The sequence below is a fragment of the Lissotriton vulgaris genome, chromosome 11 (assembly GCF_964263255.1).
Source record: "Lissotriton vulgaris chromosome 11, aLisVul1.2, whole genome shotgun sequence".
Taxonomy (NCBI): Eukaryota; Metazoa; Chordata; class Amphibia; order Caudata; family Salamandridae; genus Lissotriton; species Lissotriton vulgaris.
The window spans coordinates 1,100,426,352-1,100,442,281 of record NC_141699.1 but is presented as its reverse complement, the minus strand read 5'-3'; the positions used below and the strand labels follow the sequence as shown (position 1 = coordinate 1,100,442,281).

Sequence of the window (15,930 nt, the reverse complement as noted above, 5' to 3'; positions counted from 1 at the left end):
CACCCAGCTCTTGCGAACCTTACTTTCCATCATGCAACGTTCTGGCTTACCTGCTTCAAACGAGTAGCCGACCTTGACAGGCGACTGGATAATGGTTGGTGGCCTCGCGTTGGCTGGTGAACCTACCAAGGTGAACAGGACACAGTAAACGAGGCGTCGCAACAAAGCTCGAAGGGCACCCTAACAAAGGTACAGGTCTTAATACTCAGACTCTCAGCAGTTTCAAAGCACAGGGTGAAAGAATCAATGAATTATTGACCTTATTGGGCACACTCTACTTACCAATCTCTCGTAATCAGCGAGTGACTCTGAACCGGAAGGCCTAGACCACAGTCACCCCGGAAGAGATTGGCCCTGGGTTCCTTGGAAGCTTTGTCACTGCAGTAACACAAATACTTCCACCTCCCAGGCTGTTGGCCTGCATCATATTCAGGTCTGTTCATTGCACAAGCAGCCATCTCCGTGGCGATGCAGAGCTTTGTAGAAACCCAGGGGTCCTCAAGTCATTAACATCAAGGGCGGACAAATCACCCTGCACTTTCATGAAAAGTGCTGATGGGTACAAGAAAGCCACGAAAATACTTTAAACACTGGGCATCCCCAGTGAGGTGGGACTATGGCCCAGATACATAGAAAAATATACCATTATGTGTTAATAGCTGCCAACAACTCGAACACACTCAAGAAGACTTCAGGCATCCCTAAAATCATACAAGTAATTCAGCAAGAATTCAGGCTACGAAACCGATTAACACAAATAAAAGAAAAATTAACTCATGCGCTGTCATTTCACACAAGCAGTCTCTAAAACAAGAACCTTGGAGAGGTCAGATGAGACATTTATATAAAAGAAAATAGAAACCAATATAGACATAAATCCTAAAGTAGTTATTTAAAAAAATTCTAACAGTCATCCAAGTTTAGGCACAATAAGTAACCCTGGGCGGGGTTCACGGAGTTGCACTATGCAGAGCTACGCAAAGTGCAAAAAAAACCTCTGTCGCCCTACGCGGAGCTCCGCCAGCGGTGGAGTTCCATAGAAAAATGATGTTCGCGGATGCTTGTCCGCACTGTGCAATCTTTGCGAACAGCACCTTGCACAGCGCAAGTGGTCCCTTCTTTCTCTTTTCTGCACTCGAGTAGATTTTTACTCGAGCAGCAGCTTTCTCAATGCGTACAAGCAGTTTGTCATCGTGAGTAGTCGTGAGCATACGAGACTACTCGCAATGAGAAACCAGACCACACCGCATTGAGAAATCTCACCGGGATGGTTATTTTTTACGCTCGTGCCGCCAACTTGATGATCGCGAACGGGGAAAAATCTCGCCAGGAGGTTAATTTTCCTCACTCGCGCTCGCCAACTTGGCATTGGTGAACACGAGCGAGAAAATAAACTCTGCTCTGCTGCATGAAGCAGAGTTTTTCGTAATTCCGTGAGCTCCGCGTAACGCGTAGTGCAGGATGCTCCGCAAACTCCACGAGCGGAGTTCACCACCCAGGCTTAACAATAAGTGATACATAAAATCGTATTTTCACCCAAATCACATTTTGTTTTTATAAATACACACCCAAACATTACAAAAAATGTCTTTCCTAAACTGAATCTCATCAGATTTATTTCAGGGATTTCTTAAGGTTTTGGGGGCCCAGGGCAAGACTTATTTTGGGAGCCTTTGGGAAAGTGAAATATTATGTGGTGAGGGAGTTAGTCCTTACCATGCAAAATCATCCCAATACCCCAAAGATGGAACATGTGTATGCATTTCAGAGTGCCAATTGGATGATAAGTAATTAACAAGACTCAATAGAAATCCGACACCAGTTTATAAAAATAAAGTGTATTTTTATCTTATTTTAGACACCAATACGAGCAGAGTAGCTTACATATAACAGGAGTTATAGACTTTAGAAGCAATAGCAAATCAGTGCAAAATATTGCATAGAACACAACATTGTGATCAAAGGGAAAAACCACTAGTGACAATCGGCCACTTTGAGGTCGAGTCACATGGAACCCTTGCATGGTTAAGGATGTGCGGGTCCTAGGGCCAGGCCACGACAGTCAGTAGAATTTTACCTAGCCCGGGGTCTCCGGGTGCAGAGTTGCTATGGCGATCGCTGGTGCTGAATGGGAGCTGCGGGTGGTGCTGATTTTACCGCTTACGCAGTGCTGCAAAGACAAAATGCAAACACAAACAGGAGACACAGTTTCTGGTGTCAGGTCCTGGTTGCATAGTGTTCCCTCTTGAGGCAGTGTTGAGTCAGTTGCCGGACTGGCAACAAACAAGCAGTGGCATCAGTGAGCCCAGCAAAAAGGTATAGGCACTTCACAATGGTCGGAGGACAGAGGTAGAAGCCTGAAATATCGGAAAAGGTAGGACTACAACTCCCACAATGCACTGGTCCATCTGGATTTCATCCATCCCTCGGCTGTCCTGCTGGCCGGTGATTCTTAAGATCCTGGATGGGTTTTTACCTGCTGTGTGCAGGGGAACAGTGCCACTAGTCCAGGGGAGTCGGAGGGCGATATGGGCTTGCACCGGGACCCCCAAATCAGGGGATGTCAAGTTTGAAACAAGGTCGCGGTTCGGTCTCACAGTTCCAAAAATGTTGCCACAGGGACAGATTATCTCTTTAGCTTTGGCTGGTGGGCAAATTCCTGCAATCATGGACATGGGTACCTTTTAGGTCCTTGTTCGAGGCAGGTCGATCAGATCTGAGGTTCTAGTGTCGGGGGGGGGGGGGTCTCTTAAATCAGAGTTAGGGGAGCTAGGGGCGTGAAGACTAGACGCCAATGGACAGCTAAATCCTTCAACTAATCTGCCCCTGAGGTGAATCCATCCAGTGTTGTGGGCCAGCTTTTCTACTCAGAACCCTCTATCCTGCCACACCTAATCATGGCAAAAAAACCTAAATGTAGTGTACAGGCAGCGGGTGCTCATCCTGGAGGTTCGGCTAGTCCTCTGGTGCTGTACACGACCTTGCATATCTAATTTCCAATTTGTCCCCGACCAATGTTCCTGGGGCAGGGGGAGGGGTGTTTTCTGCACTGGGAGTCAGCCCTGATGCATATCAGAGGCGGTGACGCCTTTGAAGCTCGCTGCCTTGATGTGCCACTTCACGGGCCTGCATGGGAGGAGGGTGGTGTGACCTCCTTCCTGCCCAAGACTTTGTTCCCGACGCCTTCGAGTGATCACACTGCCTAGCAAGAATCCAGTCTTGGTGGCAGCAGGAGCGGGAAAGTGTGGGCTTGCCAGCCAAAGCAGAGGACAGCGGGGAAAACCAGGGGGGCACAATCCAAGGTTTACACCTGGGTGCCTGCCACACCGCCCTCGACGTGAGAACTGTGTCAAGGCCGAGAAGGCAGTTTTGTTTTATACCAAACATGACATATTTCGGCAGTACCATAATGGAGCTAGTAACCCTGAGAGGGTCTGTGTGCAACACCATGTTATCCTATGGACCACCTTTCACATAGTGTACTTAAATGTTGAAGTCCATTATAGAGACACATAAGCGTGCTCTTACATGCTCTCACCCTTAATATAATATAAGCAGCGCATGGACTTTAACACACCTGGTGAGATTAAAGTCGACATGGGGCAGTTTGCACTGTCCCTACAGTCCGCAACAGCAGGCCTGCTGTCAGTAGTTAGTTTGGGTCACTCAGGGTAGCACAACATCGTGCTGCAGCCCTGGGGACCACATTTCCATCTATGCCTATACTAGGGACTTATTGGGTGCGGGGGCAAAGCCCTTGTCAATTGGGAATGCCAATTGACACATATCAGATTTAGGGAAAGAGCTGTGAGCCTGGAGCTTGGTTAACAGGCTTCAGTGCACTGTCAGAGTTGAAAACCAGCATGTAGAAGTCCAAATGGGGGCAAAAAGTGTTGGGAAATCTGCAAAAAGGCCTGTTTTTTACAGGGCCCCTGTTCAGAAAATCTTTGAATATATGATCGAATTTCAGCTGTGTCATGCCCTCCTTGGCCATGTCTGACAGGGCATAGGCATATTTGCCCAAATACTAAATGAGTTCATATCTAATATTCCCGGATAGTGTGATTTCAATATTGGTACACAGCAGCAGCTCACCCACATTACTGTAAATAATCTCTGTGACACGTCCCCCATTTCACATATGTTCGAAACATAAGCGCAACTTTGCTCTCCAAAATGTCTGTAATAGACTCTCACATCACCCACATTAAAAATCAATTAAAGTAAAACGTTTTTAAATCAACCTGTAAAAGAATTATTCAAGGTCATCAGGGAAAACCTGTCTGCAGAACAGAGCTGGATCTATGGGTGGGGGGGAGGGGTGGGGGGGGGGGGGGTTTGAATGGCTGGTGCCCTGGGCCACAGACAACTCTGCCCATGCATTAAAACGCCTCTGGTTTCAGGTTTTGGAACCACAGAATTTCAAGGGGAAGACAGCAATGCCACCTCTGCAGATGAAGGCTTTTCAAGCAGCTTAAGGTAATAGGGAATGTTTGATGTTTCTTTAAAGACATAGGGACAGATGTATCAAGATACCCTTTAGCGATTCTCAAATAGCGATTTTTTGCGAATCGCTATTTGAGAATTGCTAAATGGTATGTATCTAAAAATTCGCTATTTTTAAGCGATTTCTTAAAATTCCTTAATTGCGATTAGCAAATTGCTAATCGCAATTAAGGAATAATTTCCCATTCATTTCTATGGGCCAGGAGGCCCATAGGAATGAATGGAAAGTTATTCTGAATGTGCAATTCGCTAATCGCAAATTGAGAATAATTTCAAGGGTGCAAGGGTGTCTTAAGGACACCCTGCTGCACCCCTGAAATTTACATATGTGCACATATGGTGCACATACATGCCCTAAGGGCATGTATGAGCGTCACATGGCACCTTTAAAAATGTCAAAAAGTGCATTTTTAAAACAATTCTCAAATTACCACCAACTACAAGTTGGTGGTAATTTGCGATTTCTTAGAGTGAAATTGCAAAACTTTCTTCTTTCTTACATATCATTTAAGGATTCGCTTTTTGCGATTCCATAAATGGTAGCGCAAAATTAAGGAATCGCAAATTTTGCGATTCGATTTTTTTAATACATCGCATTTCCCGTTTTTTTGTCGCAAACGCTGCTATTTTGCGATTCGCGACAAAAAAAAACCGCTCGATACGTCTGCCCCATAGGTCTCAAATATCTTACGCGGAAAAATGGTTTCACATGAAGACAAAAAAAACAACTGTGGAGTTAGGGGTTTTCCTACAAATAAATCCAATTATAACTTCAAAAAACACAATATCCGGTTTCCGAACCGCGCGGATGTCTGGCTTTTCCTCAAGGTTGAGATCGAACAGTCACTGGCCGCCTGCCTCAATAATGAGTACCCATCATTGACCACTGAGGTTCGAACACCTTGGGTACCATCGCTCTGTTCCAGAGATGACCAATCTTCATAACTTGGTCTAGACTCTCCAACGGGTAGAACGGCCGTGCAGACAAGCCTTTCTCTAGGGGAGATGACGGTTCAATACTAGGGAAATATTAACATATAATATAAGGTATGGTCCACTCATCGCTACCTCTTCACAAGAGTTAAGGTCTTTACTTACAGCAGCAACCCCTATAACAGCATAACAAACAGAAGATCTGTGTACCGTTTGGGGCAGAGCTATGACCTTGTCAGCGGGCAGAGCTGTCCTGTAGGTAACCCCGTAACAGACTTTCCCTCTCCTCAACAGGACTGGGCTGGCCCCTTTAATAACTGCTTGACCTACGATGAAGCCAGCTCCGCCCCTGTGACACAGCGTCACGTGCACCTATCAGGACCGGCCTCGCCAGAAAGAAAGGCGGATGCGGAAGACGCCAGTTCGTTCGTGTCCAGGGACTGCAGGAAGACGGATGAAGGAAGGAGTGCAGCAGAAAAGGACCCGGAGGTCGAGACAAGAGGGGGCGGTATCCACGTCAAGGTCCCGGGAGCTGAAGCGGTCTCGCCGAGTGAAGATCCAGAGGTTGGGAGGAGCCACGGCAAGACGGAGAAGGAGGGCGCAGTCGCAGAGCAAGGAGAACGGGAGCGAAAGGACGACCAGGAGAAGCCAGGAGGCCACCGGTATCGCTAATCGCCCAGCCACGCGCAGGACGACGCATGGCTAAGCCAGGTGCGTGAACGGTTGCGTGCCTTGCTCGGGTTTAAGCAGGGAGGGACCGGGTTGGAGGGAGGCAAGGACTCGGTTGCAGCAGTCTATACCACACTTCATTTTCGGGCCCAAATGTAATCTTGGTGGTGGTAGCTGTGAGACTCACAAACGTACACCCTCACAACCCCTTCTGGCTAAGCCAGGTGCATGAACGGTTGCATGCCTTGCTCTGGTTTAAGCGGGGAGGGACCGGGTAGGAGGGAGGCGAGGACTCTGGTGCAGCCGTCTATACCACACTTCACTTTCGGGCCCAAATGTAATCTTGGTGGTGGTAGCTGTGAGACTCACGAACGTACTCCCTCACAACCCCTTCCCATATCAGTTGATACTAAGTGCTGTGCACTAACAGCCACGTTTGTTTCTTTTGTTTTACGGTGGGCAAGCTGAAGGAGTACCCCAGAAGATGAAGGAGGAGGTGCACTGTGACGAACGAAGCTCCCTGGAATACCCACTGTGTTTCTTTGTGTTAAAATATCTGCTCAGTTGTGAATAAACAACATGGACCCTAACATTTAGTCTCGGCTCCGTCCCTCCTTGTAACAAAAGGTTACAGACCCCCAAATAGTTTTTGAGTGCTTACACAGTAGTGTGCTAGAATTTAAAATAGTCCAATAGCACAAGTGTTAAACAATTTCAATAAACCTTTATTTCTTACGTTGTTTTATCCCACATGAGCAGGCCAAGAAACAAATCAGTCCCGGGAGTTCGGTTTGGCCCTAATTAAGAGTGTACACTTTGCGGCTTACCCAATAAGACAACCGGTTCAGTGATAAGGAGAGATATATATCCTCCTTCAACTCACCAATTAAAGGATCAATAATTGGGGAAATTTGTTTAAAGTACTAGTTAGCCTGAAGAAGGTGGTGAACCCTTAGATACCACCGAAACGCGTCACTTCTGTGTCTAAAAGAATACCTTAACAACACCTGGTCTGAATAGAGCTGGTTCGGCTAGAATATTTGAAATAACATCTGGCTTGGACAAAAAGAAAAATATTTCATGTATGCATCAAATGCGATACATTAGCACTTATTTTTCTGTATCTGAAGTGTCCTCAATGTGCAGCAGGTTGTTGTTTTTGTGGCTTCGAAAAAATATTTGTAAGTTCTCCCTTGTTTGTGAAATTAAATTTTTTTAATACGTGTTTTTAACATTGTGCTTTGAGAAAATATCTGTATTTTTTTTTTTTTAATGAGCATAGTTTTTGATATCCAGTAAATAAAATAAAAGTATATGACCTTCTTATATTATGCTCTGGTTTTCTAATTGGTGCTGGTGAACGATTTATGACTGAAGGCAGTGTGATTGTGTTGTATGCTTCAAGAAGAGCCCAAAGGGATAATTTTTTATTATATTATCCCAAGGAATGCCTTCCAACCAGTCAATCAGAATTCATCAATGTATCCAGTGAGATATAAGAGCTCTGCTATTTATTTCAGCTCCTAATAAGGCCTGGAAGCAAAGAAAGTGGGGTGGGTAGGATGGCAGGTCAGTGGGTGTGACCCAGGGAGCATAGAGCATGTCAAAACATTCACACACAAAAAAAACCACAAAGAACCTGAACTTTGTCTCCCAATCAACAAAGTTGAAAGTAAAGAGGAACTGGTTCCACAGTCCAAGTTCAAAGTCTTGGGAGCTTGGGCAAGACGGAAGGAGTGATCATGGAGGGTGACCAGTTACAGCTGCAACTGATCTCTAGGTCAACCGCTGCAGAGACTTTGAGGTCGAAACTTGAAAACAGGCGGTTGCCATGGAATTTCATTTTTAGCGAGCGATAAAAGAATTGCACAAAAATGGGTGGGTGAAGGAGCCCTGCGGGGTTCACAATCGGCATAGTCTTAAAATGACCCGTTTGTGCTCAACAAATGACATCTTTATGGAGTTTAGGAAGAAAGCAACTTCTGATGTGTCTACCAATACGTCTTGCCTCCTCCATTCATGCAACCGGTCTTGGTTCCCACACGTGAAAATACAAGAAACCCTGACTTCTATGAAAGCTTGACTAGATTTAATCAAGTGTACAGGACCTTTTTGTAGCTCTTCTTAACCCGTTGCGTGCTAATGACGAGCTCAGCTCGTCATGAGGCACGGTTGAGCTGCACTCATGACGAGCTGAGCTCGTCACGGCCATTGGAACGTTCGCACGCCGGGATAGTTTCCCCGGTGTGCTGAACGTTCGAAAAACGGGTGTGGTTGTGACGAGCACCGCTCGTCCTGAGTGCAGCTCCACTGTGCCTCATGACGAGCTGAGCTAGTCACTAGCAAGGCGGCGCCGCGCGCGGCCCCCCTCCCCCGCACGGGAGGTGAAAAACCCTCGCAGGGAAGGGGTTAATCACTGTGTGAGCAGGGTGATAGCCACTGCACAGTAGGATTTCCCATCACAATGTTGACCATCAACTTCATAATCCTTTCTTTTGAAGGCTAGTAGTACCTCTTAGAGCGCTCAGTCTCCATTCCTGGTGACGAGTGCTCTTCACTTAGAGCTAGGACTTGGAGATCCGACAGCTGCAGTACAGTCTGGATTTTATACTTTTTTGTAACCTAAATAAAGATCCATCAGGGTGCATTGTGCTCAATCTCTATGACAAAGTTTGAATTTGTACATGGTGAGCAGCTTCCTATGAGTTCAGAGAGTTATTTGAGACCTCAGAAACGTGGATCCCAATACAATATGGTTGGTTAATCCATTTCTTCTACATAGGGCAAAACAAACGCCCCAGTAGTTGCCTATCCGTTCTCAGCGATTAGCTGTAAGCTCAATCAACATTTCCACTTGCTTTATTATTAGTCTCAAAACTGGAACTCATGGGCATTGGCTTTTTGTGTTCAATCCAAAGTTGAGACTTCCAAGAACATAATGCGTACTAAGGTATAAAGAGTGGAAATGGGGCGATAAGTCGATGAATAATGGTATATGTGATTGCAATAAGAGCACCATAGATTTCCTGCCTCATAGGCTGCTTGTGTACCTTGAATTTCATGACTCTAGAAAACGACTTCTATTTGCACTCCTTCGAAAAGGCAGAACCCGCATTCCTCTACTAATGGCGGGAAGACTGATGTGTTACTAATCAATCAGATTTGACTGTGTGGTAAGTACTTGACGGGTAAAGTTGGGATGCATTTGTCTGCATCGACGTTTTTGCCCAATAAAGCTATTTCCTACATGAATTTGAAGGCAAAGGTTTGTAAACACTGCAAAATCCTTAGAGACAAATAAAATGTGACTGATTACACTAGCAGAGGAAAGGAACATTATCTCTTAGGCAGGAATATCCTGTTCCGCCTCTCTCCAAATGCACGTCGTGTCTCAGGACACTATTATGGCGCAGGACGTACAAACATGGTGCTACACAACAGTCCTGATAAATTCCTTATTTACCTCCAGTTAATACCTGCGCTACAAATGACACCTTCCTGACTTAATCATACAGTACAAATACTCTAGTAGTAAAGCAGTGCACTGGACTCCAATTCTTCCCACCTAAAGACACTTCCACTGTCTTCCAAGGATTGCCACTGAAAGACGGATTAATGACCAACAAATCTAAGCGAGACCATGACAGAAGGTCGACTAACTGTATCTGGTTACCGATGATGCATCGAAGGTACCAGCCTGGTAGATCCTTCTTCATTCTGGGGAAGGGACTCTTCCCTGGTTCATTCTGTTCTATCTCCTCGCATCAGCAGAACCCAACAAGCAGAAAGCACTACTCCTTGTACTCTGACCCAACAGAGGCACAATAACTTCCAGGTTGTCCAAATAGGGACATCCATATGTTGGTGGACTTATTAACTTCTATCTAGTCACCTGTGATATTCCATGTTTGCATAAGGTGGGAGAAACTGTGAAAGATCTGTAGTCTACCTTTGGATAGGGATGCAAAACATTTTTGTTCTACACCACCTGAAGAAAGGGTGTATAAATTCCATCAGGAAAGGGATGTCACTTCATCTAAGCCAATATGACTGAATTCAGAATGCCCAGGAAATGCACAAACAAAAAAAATGCTAAACCCTGCCTAAGCATACAAACCTAGGTCTGTCCACTGTCCATGAGGAGCATCAACGCAATTCAGTCATTCGCGCCCACCTCTCTCCCTCCAGCTCTTACAGCGCATTGATTTCCCCCACATCCAAACATATTGTTTACTTTTTTTCAACAAACTCAATCCGCTTCAATCCATTTGTGCCTTCACACATCAATGAAGCCAGTCACCCTGAGCATTGTAGCTGGAAATGTTTGTTATCCAGCGGATTCAAATCTAGGCTTCAAAAACAGAAAACTACCATCAACCGGCAGTGCTCCTGTTACCAGCAACAGGCTCTGAAACCACCTCACCCCCTCCTGATCTCAAACAGGACTGTGTCCCACCACCAGAGACCAAGATGGTCTTCAGAATGGGCATATCTTGGTCACAAGTGGAACAAAGCAAAACACGGCAAGCCATCATTTGCTTCCATAGGTTCATCTTACGCGGAATCAGCATGATGGATCTCAGGTATTAAGCCCCTCAACGGAAATATCCTGCAAGTCTTACCAAACAAAACTATTTACTAATGCACAGACATCTCTTTTTCCAGACCACATCAAGTGAACTCACAGAAGTTCCTCAAAAAATACAGCCTTACCCGTACTCCGTGCACCACCTTCCACGTCTGTGCATCGTACAAACTTAGACTCTTTGCCTCATGAAATGCATTCTATGCAAGAATAAAATAGTGCAACAGTTCAATTCTAGTCTCTCTTTCACTAAAGACACATTTATTATGAATGGAAGATACTTGAAAGACAGTAAACAGCCGTCCTTTAGCCCTCATCAGAAAATGGAAAATCTGCAGCTGGAGACATCCCACACAACCACCACAATGGTCTACAGAACATTCTCCAAAACAGGCATTTGTGCGAGCATAACCAAAGTAGGGTTTCTTACCGATCACCTTCATGGTACTCGTTCGGGTGAGGTTGAATTTTCGCCCGTTGTCGTCGAAGGTCACGATGCAAGTGTAGTTCCCCTCATATCGCATCATCACGTTGGTAAAAGTCAGGTTCACTCCCTGAGGGTACCGCTCATTATAATTGTAAACCACATTGCAATTCTATGAACAAATGGAGGAAGAAGTGTCAAGGTCATATCAGGGGATTGAATCCCTTGAATCAACTAGGCATTTTTTGGCAAAGAGTTACTTGTAACAAGGAGGAACAGTTGTCATGGAGTTTATCAACAACTTAAGGTTAGCCATGGCTAAACACACATCAATTGAGAAGTATTTTTCGATACAGTATAAAGAAGAATCTAAGAAGATACCAACACAAAAAGGATCTTGTTCGATCCTTCAGAGAAGAGGCGTTCACCTTCAGGCTCCTCCTATATGGCGTCAGCACTCTGTTTACATTACTTTGAGGTCTTTACCCGACACCGTTTAGGTCATTCTTAAAGGCACCATCACAAGTTATCTCACGAGGCAAGAAAGAAGGTCTACTGGCGTGACACAATTGACACAAATTCTAAATCTAGTTTTTCTCTCTTGATCACATGAGGTCTATCTGGGAACACATCCCTCGCTCTCTGACCATCCAGCAGCAAATGCTGGGACACATGAGAGCAGAGGAAAGACCAGCATTAAGTGCTAAATAAAATTGGGACAATAAGATACTGCGATGCAGGCTGCAGCTACGAACACTTGGGTTTCTAAGAGGACTACAATTTGGTTGACTTAGCACCTTGAAGCGGCAAAGAGCCAAGCAGCAGCTAAGAGGCGGCTTGACATCACCAGCGGCAGCTCCTTCGCCTCGGCTTCATGGCGAGAGCAGGCTGCAGATGGTTTGTTTTCCGCTCGACTAACGACACATCGGGTTAATGACCACATTTGCAAACACCCAGGGGCTCGTAAGTTATGAATTATGCTTGTGACATCCCAGCTCCATAAAAAAATGAAGATGCGTATAATTTGCATGATCAGTTTGTTTTCAAGTCAGATTAATCGTGCAGCGCAAGTTAAACAAAATGGCCATATAGTCGTTTTATTAGTTATCAAGCAGGCATATGACAGCTAAATAGCCGCTGCCGCGCGCTGCGCTTCGTTTAACTAATTGATCATTTAGACTCCAGTTGATGCAATGATCGCAGCAGCCCAACCAGAAAATTGAAATATTCCTCACTTAGCTGCAATTGATGAATTTTAGAGAAAATACTTTCTTGCAGCCAAAAAATCCCAGTAGATTTTACGCACTCAATTCTCTTATGAGCCTTGCCGCTGGTTCGATGTTGCGGATAATTGCACAATGCAAGGGCATGCTCCAGGAAACCAGGATAAACCCATCATGCACTAGAGCTCAATACCAATTATGCAGCTCAAGAATTACAAACAAAAATTCACAATAACAGAACTCACAGGGTCATGTCCATATGTGGATTGTCACAACCACGGCAAGTAGAATTTGTGCGTTACTTTATCACCCAAGGTGGCGTAGATGCTGCGGGCCATGACTGACCGCACAGCAGATCTGGAATACGCAAGCCAAGAATGCATGTACTAATGTACCCTCATTGTCTATCGGTCACCAAAGGAACAGCTCAAGGTTCTTTCGATACTCTACAAAGTTTCTCATGGCCTCCACATATATAGAAGTATGGGCTGAACCCTGGAGTATGGAAGCAGGCGGCCATCTTGAATAGGATACTTTGCTTCTAGTCCGTTTGCTTGTTTACAGACAGGAATTTGTAATAAGGCCCTCCTACCTTTATATCTTCTGTGGACAACAGCAGCATTCCTCCGAGATTTCAAAGAGCATTCATGAAACTTCACAATCATGGGGATCTCACCGTTCGAAGGGTCATGAAAATTGGAGAGTACGCGAGTACGGAACAGAAGACCGCATTTATTTAACTGTCAGGCTTGATAAAAAGGACCCTAAAAATCAGAGTGGCAAATATGTTTGGGGTAGGGTGATCAGCTCAAGCCTGGACCTCTTGCCTGTTGATAACGTACTCCCTGTGCAGTGTTACCCGGATACTCAACTATCAGTGAGGACAATAAGCCTTGTTGCGCAGGTACACCAGCTGCTGGCTCTTAGTGACAAGTGAGTCTTTCTTCCCTCTGCTACCTAGCTGTTTATCGAACACAATCTCAAAGGTCACTTACCCAGACCCCAGTGTTTAATTTGAGCCGCGGTTTCCGGTGCTGAGAACCTGCACTTAATTGTCAACATTAGCACATACGACAGTCTGCCATTTGGTGGTGCTATTTGTCTAATCTAGAGATGAGTAAAACAAAAGTTTATTATTTCATTACACATTAAAAATGACCCATCACTGAAGCCATACTTTTGTCACACTCGGAGTGCGAGCGTTAGTAGTTGTGGTGGTTCTGGCAGGGCCAATGGTTGGTGCAACCTGAAGTGGCCGCTTGACAAAGGCCCTGGAAAAGATTATTTTTTTAATATACGAATGTAGCACTGCCTGACTCCTCCAAGAAGGCGGTCTTTGATGGAACTTTAGGTGGGGGATTCTTGTGATTGCAAACTCTCGAAAGCCTTTTGCCAAGATTCCACTGCAGGTGTGTTGGAACTTGGGTGCTGCAGTTTGCATACAAGGTACATGACAAATTACATATGGGATCCCACAAAAACTAAACAATACCATCATGCTAAAAGCCAATTTACAGATTTTTATTTTAGGTTCAAGCCTTCCTTGGTATCTTTTTGCAGCTTCTGTAAATGCAAGGAGACAGTGCCCTCTCTCGCAAGCCTTTTGTGAATGCCACTGCTGGAGTTGGATTCTTCCTCCTGAAAACCCTGTGAAAGATTCTCAATTTTTTTGCCAAGACACACCAGAAAAACCATTGTTCACGCATTAATCACGTCTCGACTTGACTATGCCAATGTTCTGCTCCTGGGCTCTCCTCAAGCCTGGACTACAAGGAGCTCATATCGCAGCAGCGAGATTATTTCCGACCATTCCCAAAATAATCTATCCGGGAGGGTTTAAAAAGCCTCCACTGGCTCCCAATGAAACAGAGGATAGATTTGAAAGCCCAGGCAATGACATTTAGGGCTACACAATAGGAAGGTCCTTGATATATATATATGACAAGATCAAAAGAAGCTTTCCTTGTAGAGATACCTACGCAAAGCCAACCAGAGCTTGCTCCGTAAGATCATAAAAAGCAGAGCAGGCGGGCGGACCTTTTTGTTCTTGGCCCCAATGCTCTGGAACCAACTACTGAACCACATTAGAGGTTCTACACCAGAGAACTCCTTTAAGAGTCTTTTAAAGAGCCACCTATGTTCCCGCCTCCTGTCCACTCTCGTAAATGGGTCTTACTCTTACCCAGAACAGGACAGCTGGTTTGCGCTATATAAGTCTTTTTTCATTCATTCATTCATTCAAAGCATCCGCGAACATGAGCTGAATGGACAAGCTCTTTATAACTTCCACAAAAGCATCAAGCATACACATTGAGTGAGTGAGTGAGTGTTCACAAGTAACCACTTCCTAGGACACACTCTGGACGCCTAAACAGTTACTTCTAGTAAAGCATCAACAAGTTCAAAAATGTTTATCCTTTGCGTTCCACGAGAACTCAAACAAAAAAAAAAGACTATAAAACAATTCCTAAGATAATTGTGGTCAGGGGCACTGAGCAACACAGAGGGAAATGTTACACAAACAACCACAATAGCTGTAACACAATTATGGAGAGGACGACAAAGCATCATGGAACTGCAAAAAGAACAATCGATGGACAGAATGCAGAACAATGTCATTCATTCACCCCAGTACAGAGATCTGGGCCTAAATCCATCGTTTTTTTGCTCACCATTCCATTCTAGTTTGGACCCAGCCATATGCAAATCAGTCTTGATCCTGTGCCCCATGGGAACAGTCCAGCCTGAACTGCCAGGCCAGGTCCTCCCTGGACTGGAAACAAGCATCCTAGGACCGGTTTCGGGCTTTCAGCTCACATCAGCCGTAAAAGCTTGACTCCAGTGGCATGGAGATAACAGGACTCACGTCTGAGCATACCCGTCCCACTCAGGTGACAAATGCAAAATGAACAATTGATGGACAGAATGCAGAACAATGACATACATTCACCCCAGTACAGAGATCTGGTCCTAAATCCATCATTTTTTTGCTCAGCATGCCATTCCAGTTTGGACCCAGCCATATGCAAATCAGTCTTGACCCTGTGCCTCATGGGAACAGTACAGCCCGAACTGCCAGGCCAGGTCCTTCCTGGACTGTAAAGAGGCATCCTAGGACCGGTTTTGGAATTTCAACCATCATCAGCCAGGATAGCTTGACTCCAGTGGCATGGAGAGCACGGGACTCACGTCTGAGAATACCAGACATCAGAGAGTCCTTCACTTTCTGCTGCCCACAAGATGATGCTTGGAGGAGGATCTTTAGACCCTTCCTACAGCAGAAGAGGACCTGGAAGGCCCTCCAGACCACAGAGGGTCTAACATCTTGCCTTCTCCATGATTCTAGCCTGAAGCCAATGCTACCAGGCGTCTTGCTCGCCTGCTGGAGGTCTTTCACTTACTGCTAGACAGGCTGAGTTCCAGGACCCTCCTCTGGGTAGAAGATGCAGGAAGCCAGATTGAAGCGAGCCAGAACTGGGAGCCAATGTAGTTCGAAGAGATAGGATGACCCTGTAACATTTTCTGAGATTTGATGAGGAGCGAGGCCCCTGATTGGGTGGACTACAATGAGGTCAAATAGTCTTGTGACC

The 15,930-nt window shown here is 45.3% G+C and overlaps 1 protein-coding gene across 2 annotated transcripts in view; it reads right to left on the bottom strand.

The window, feature by feature from the left end:
• Positions 1-15,930, bottom strand: part of IL1RAP (interleukin 1 receptor accessory protein) — a 305,541-nt gene that overhangs the window by 69,589 nt on the left and 220,022 nt on the right. For both annotated transcript variants that reach the window (XM_086944629.1, XM_086944630.1), the window contains exons 5-6: positions 11,124-11,289; positions 51-122 (exon numbers count right to left, since the gene is read on the bottom strand). In XM_086944629.1, the coding sequence (XP_086800755.1) occupies positions 51-122; positions 11,124-11,289 (238 nt within the window). The remainder of the gene's footprint in view (positions 1-50; positions 123-11,123; positions 11,290-15,930) is intronic.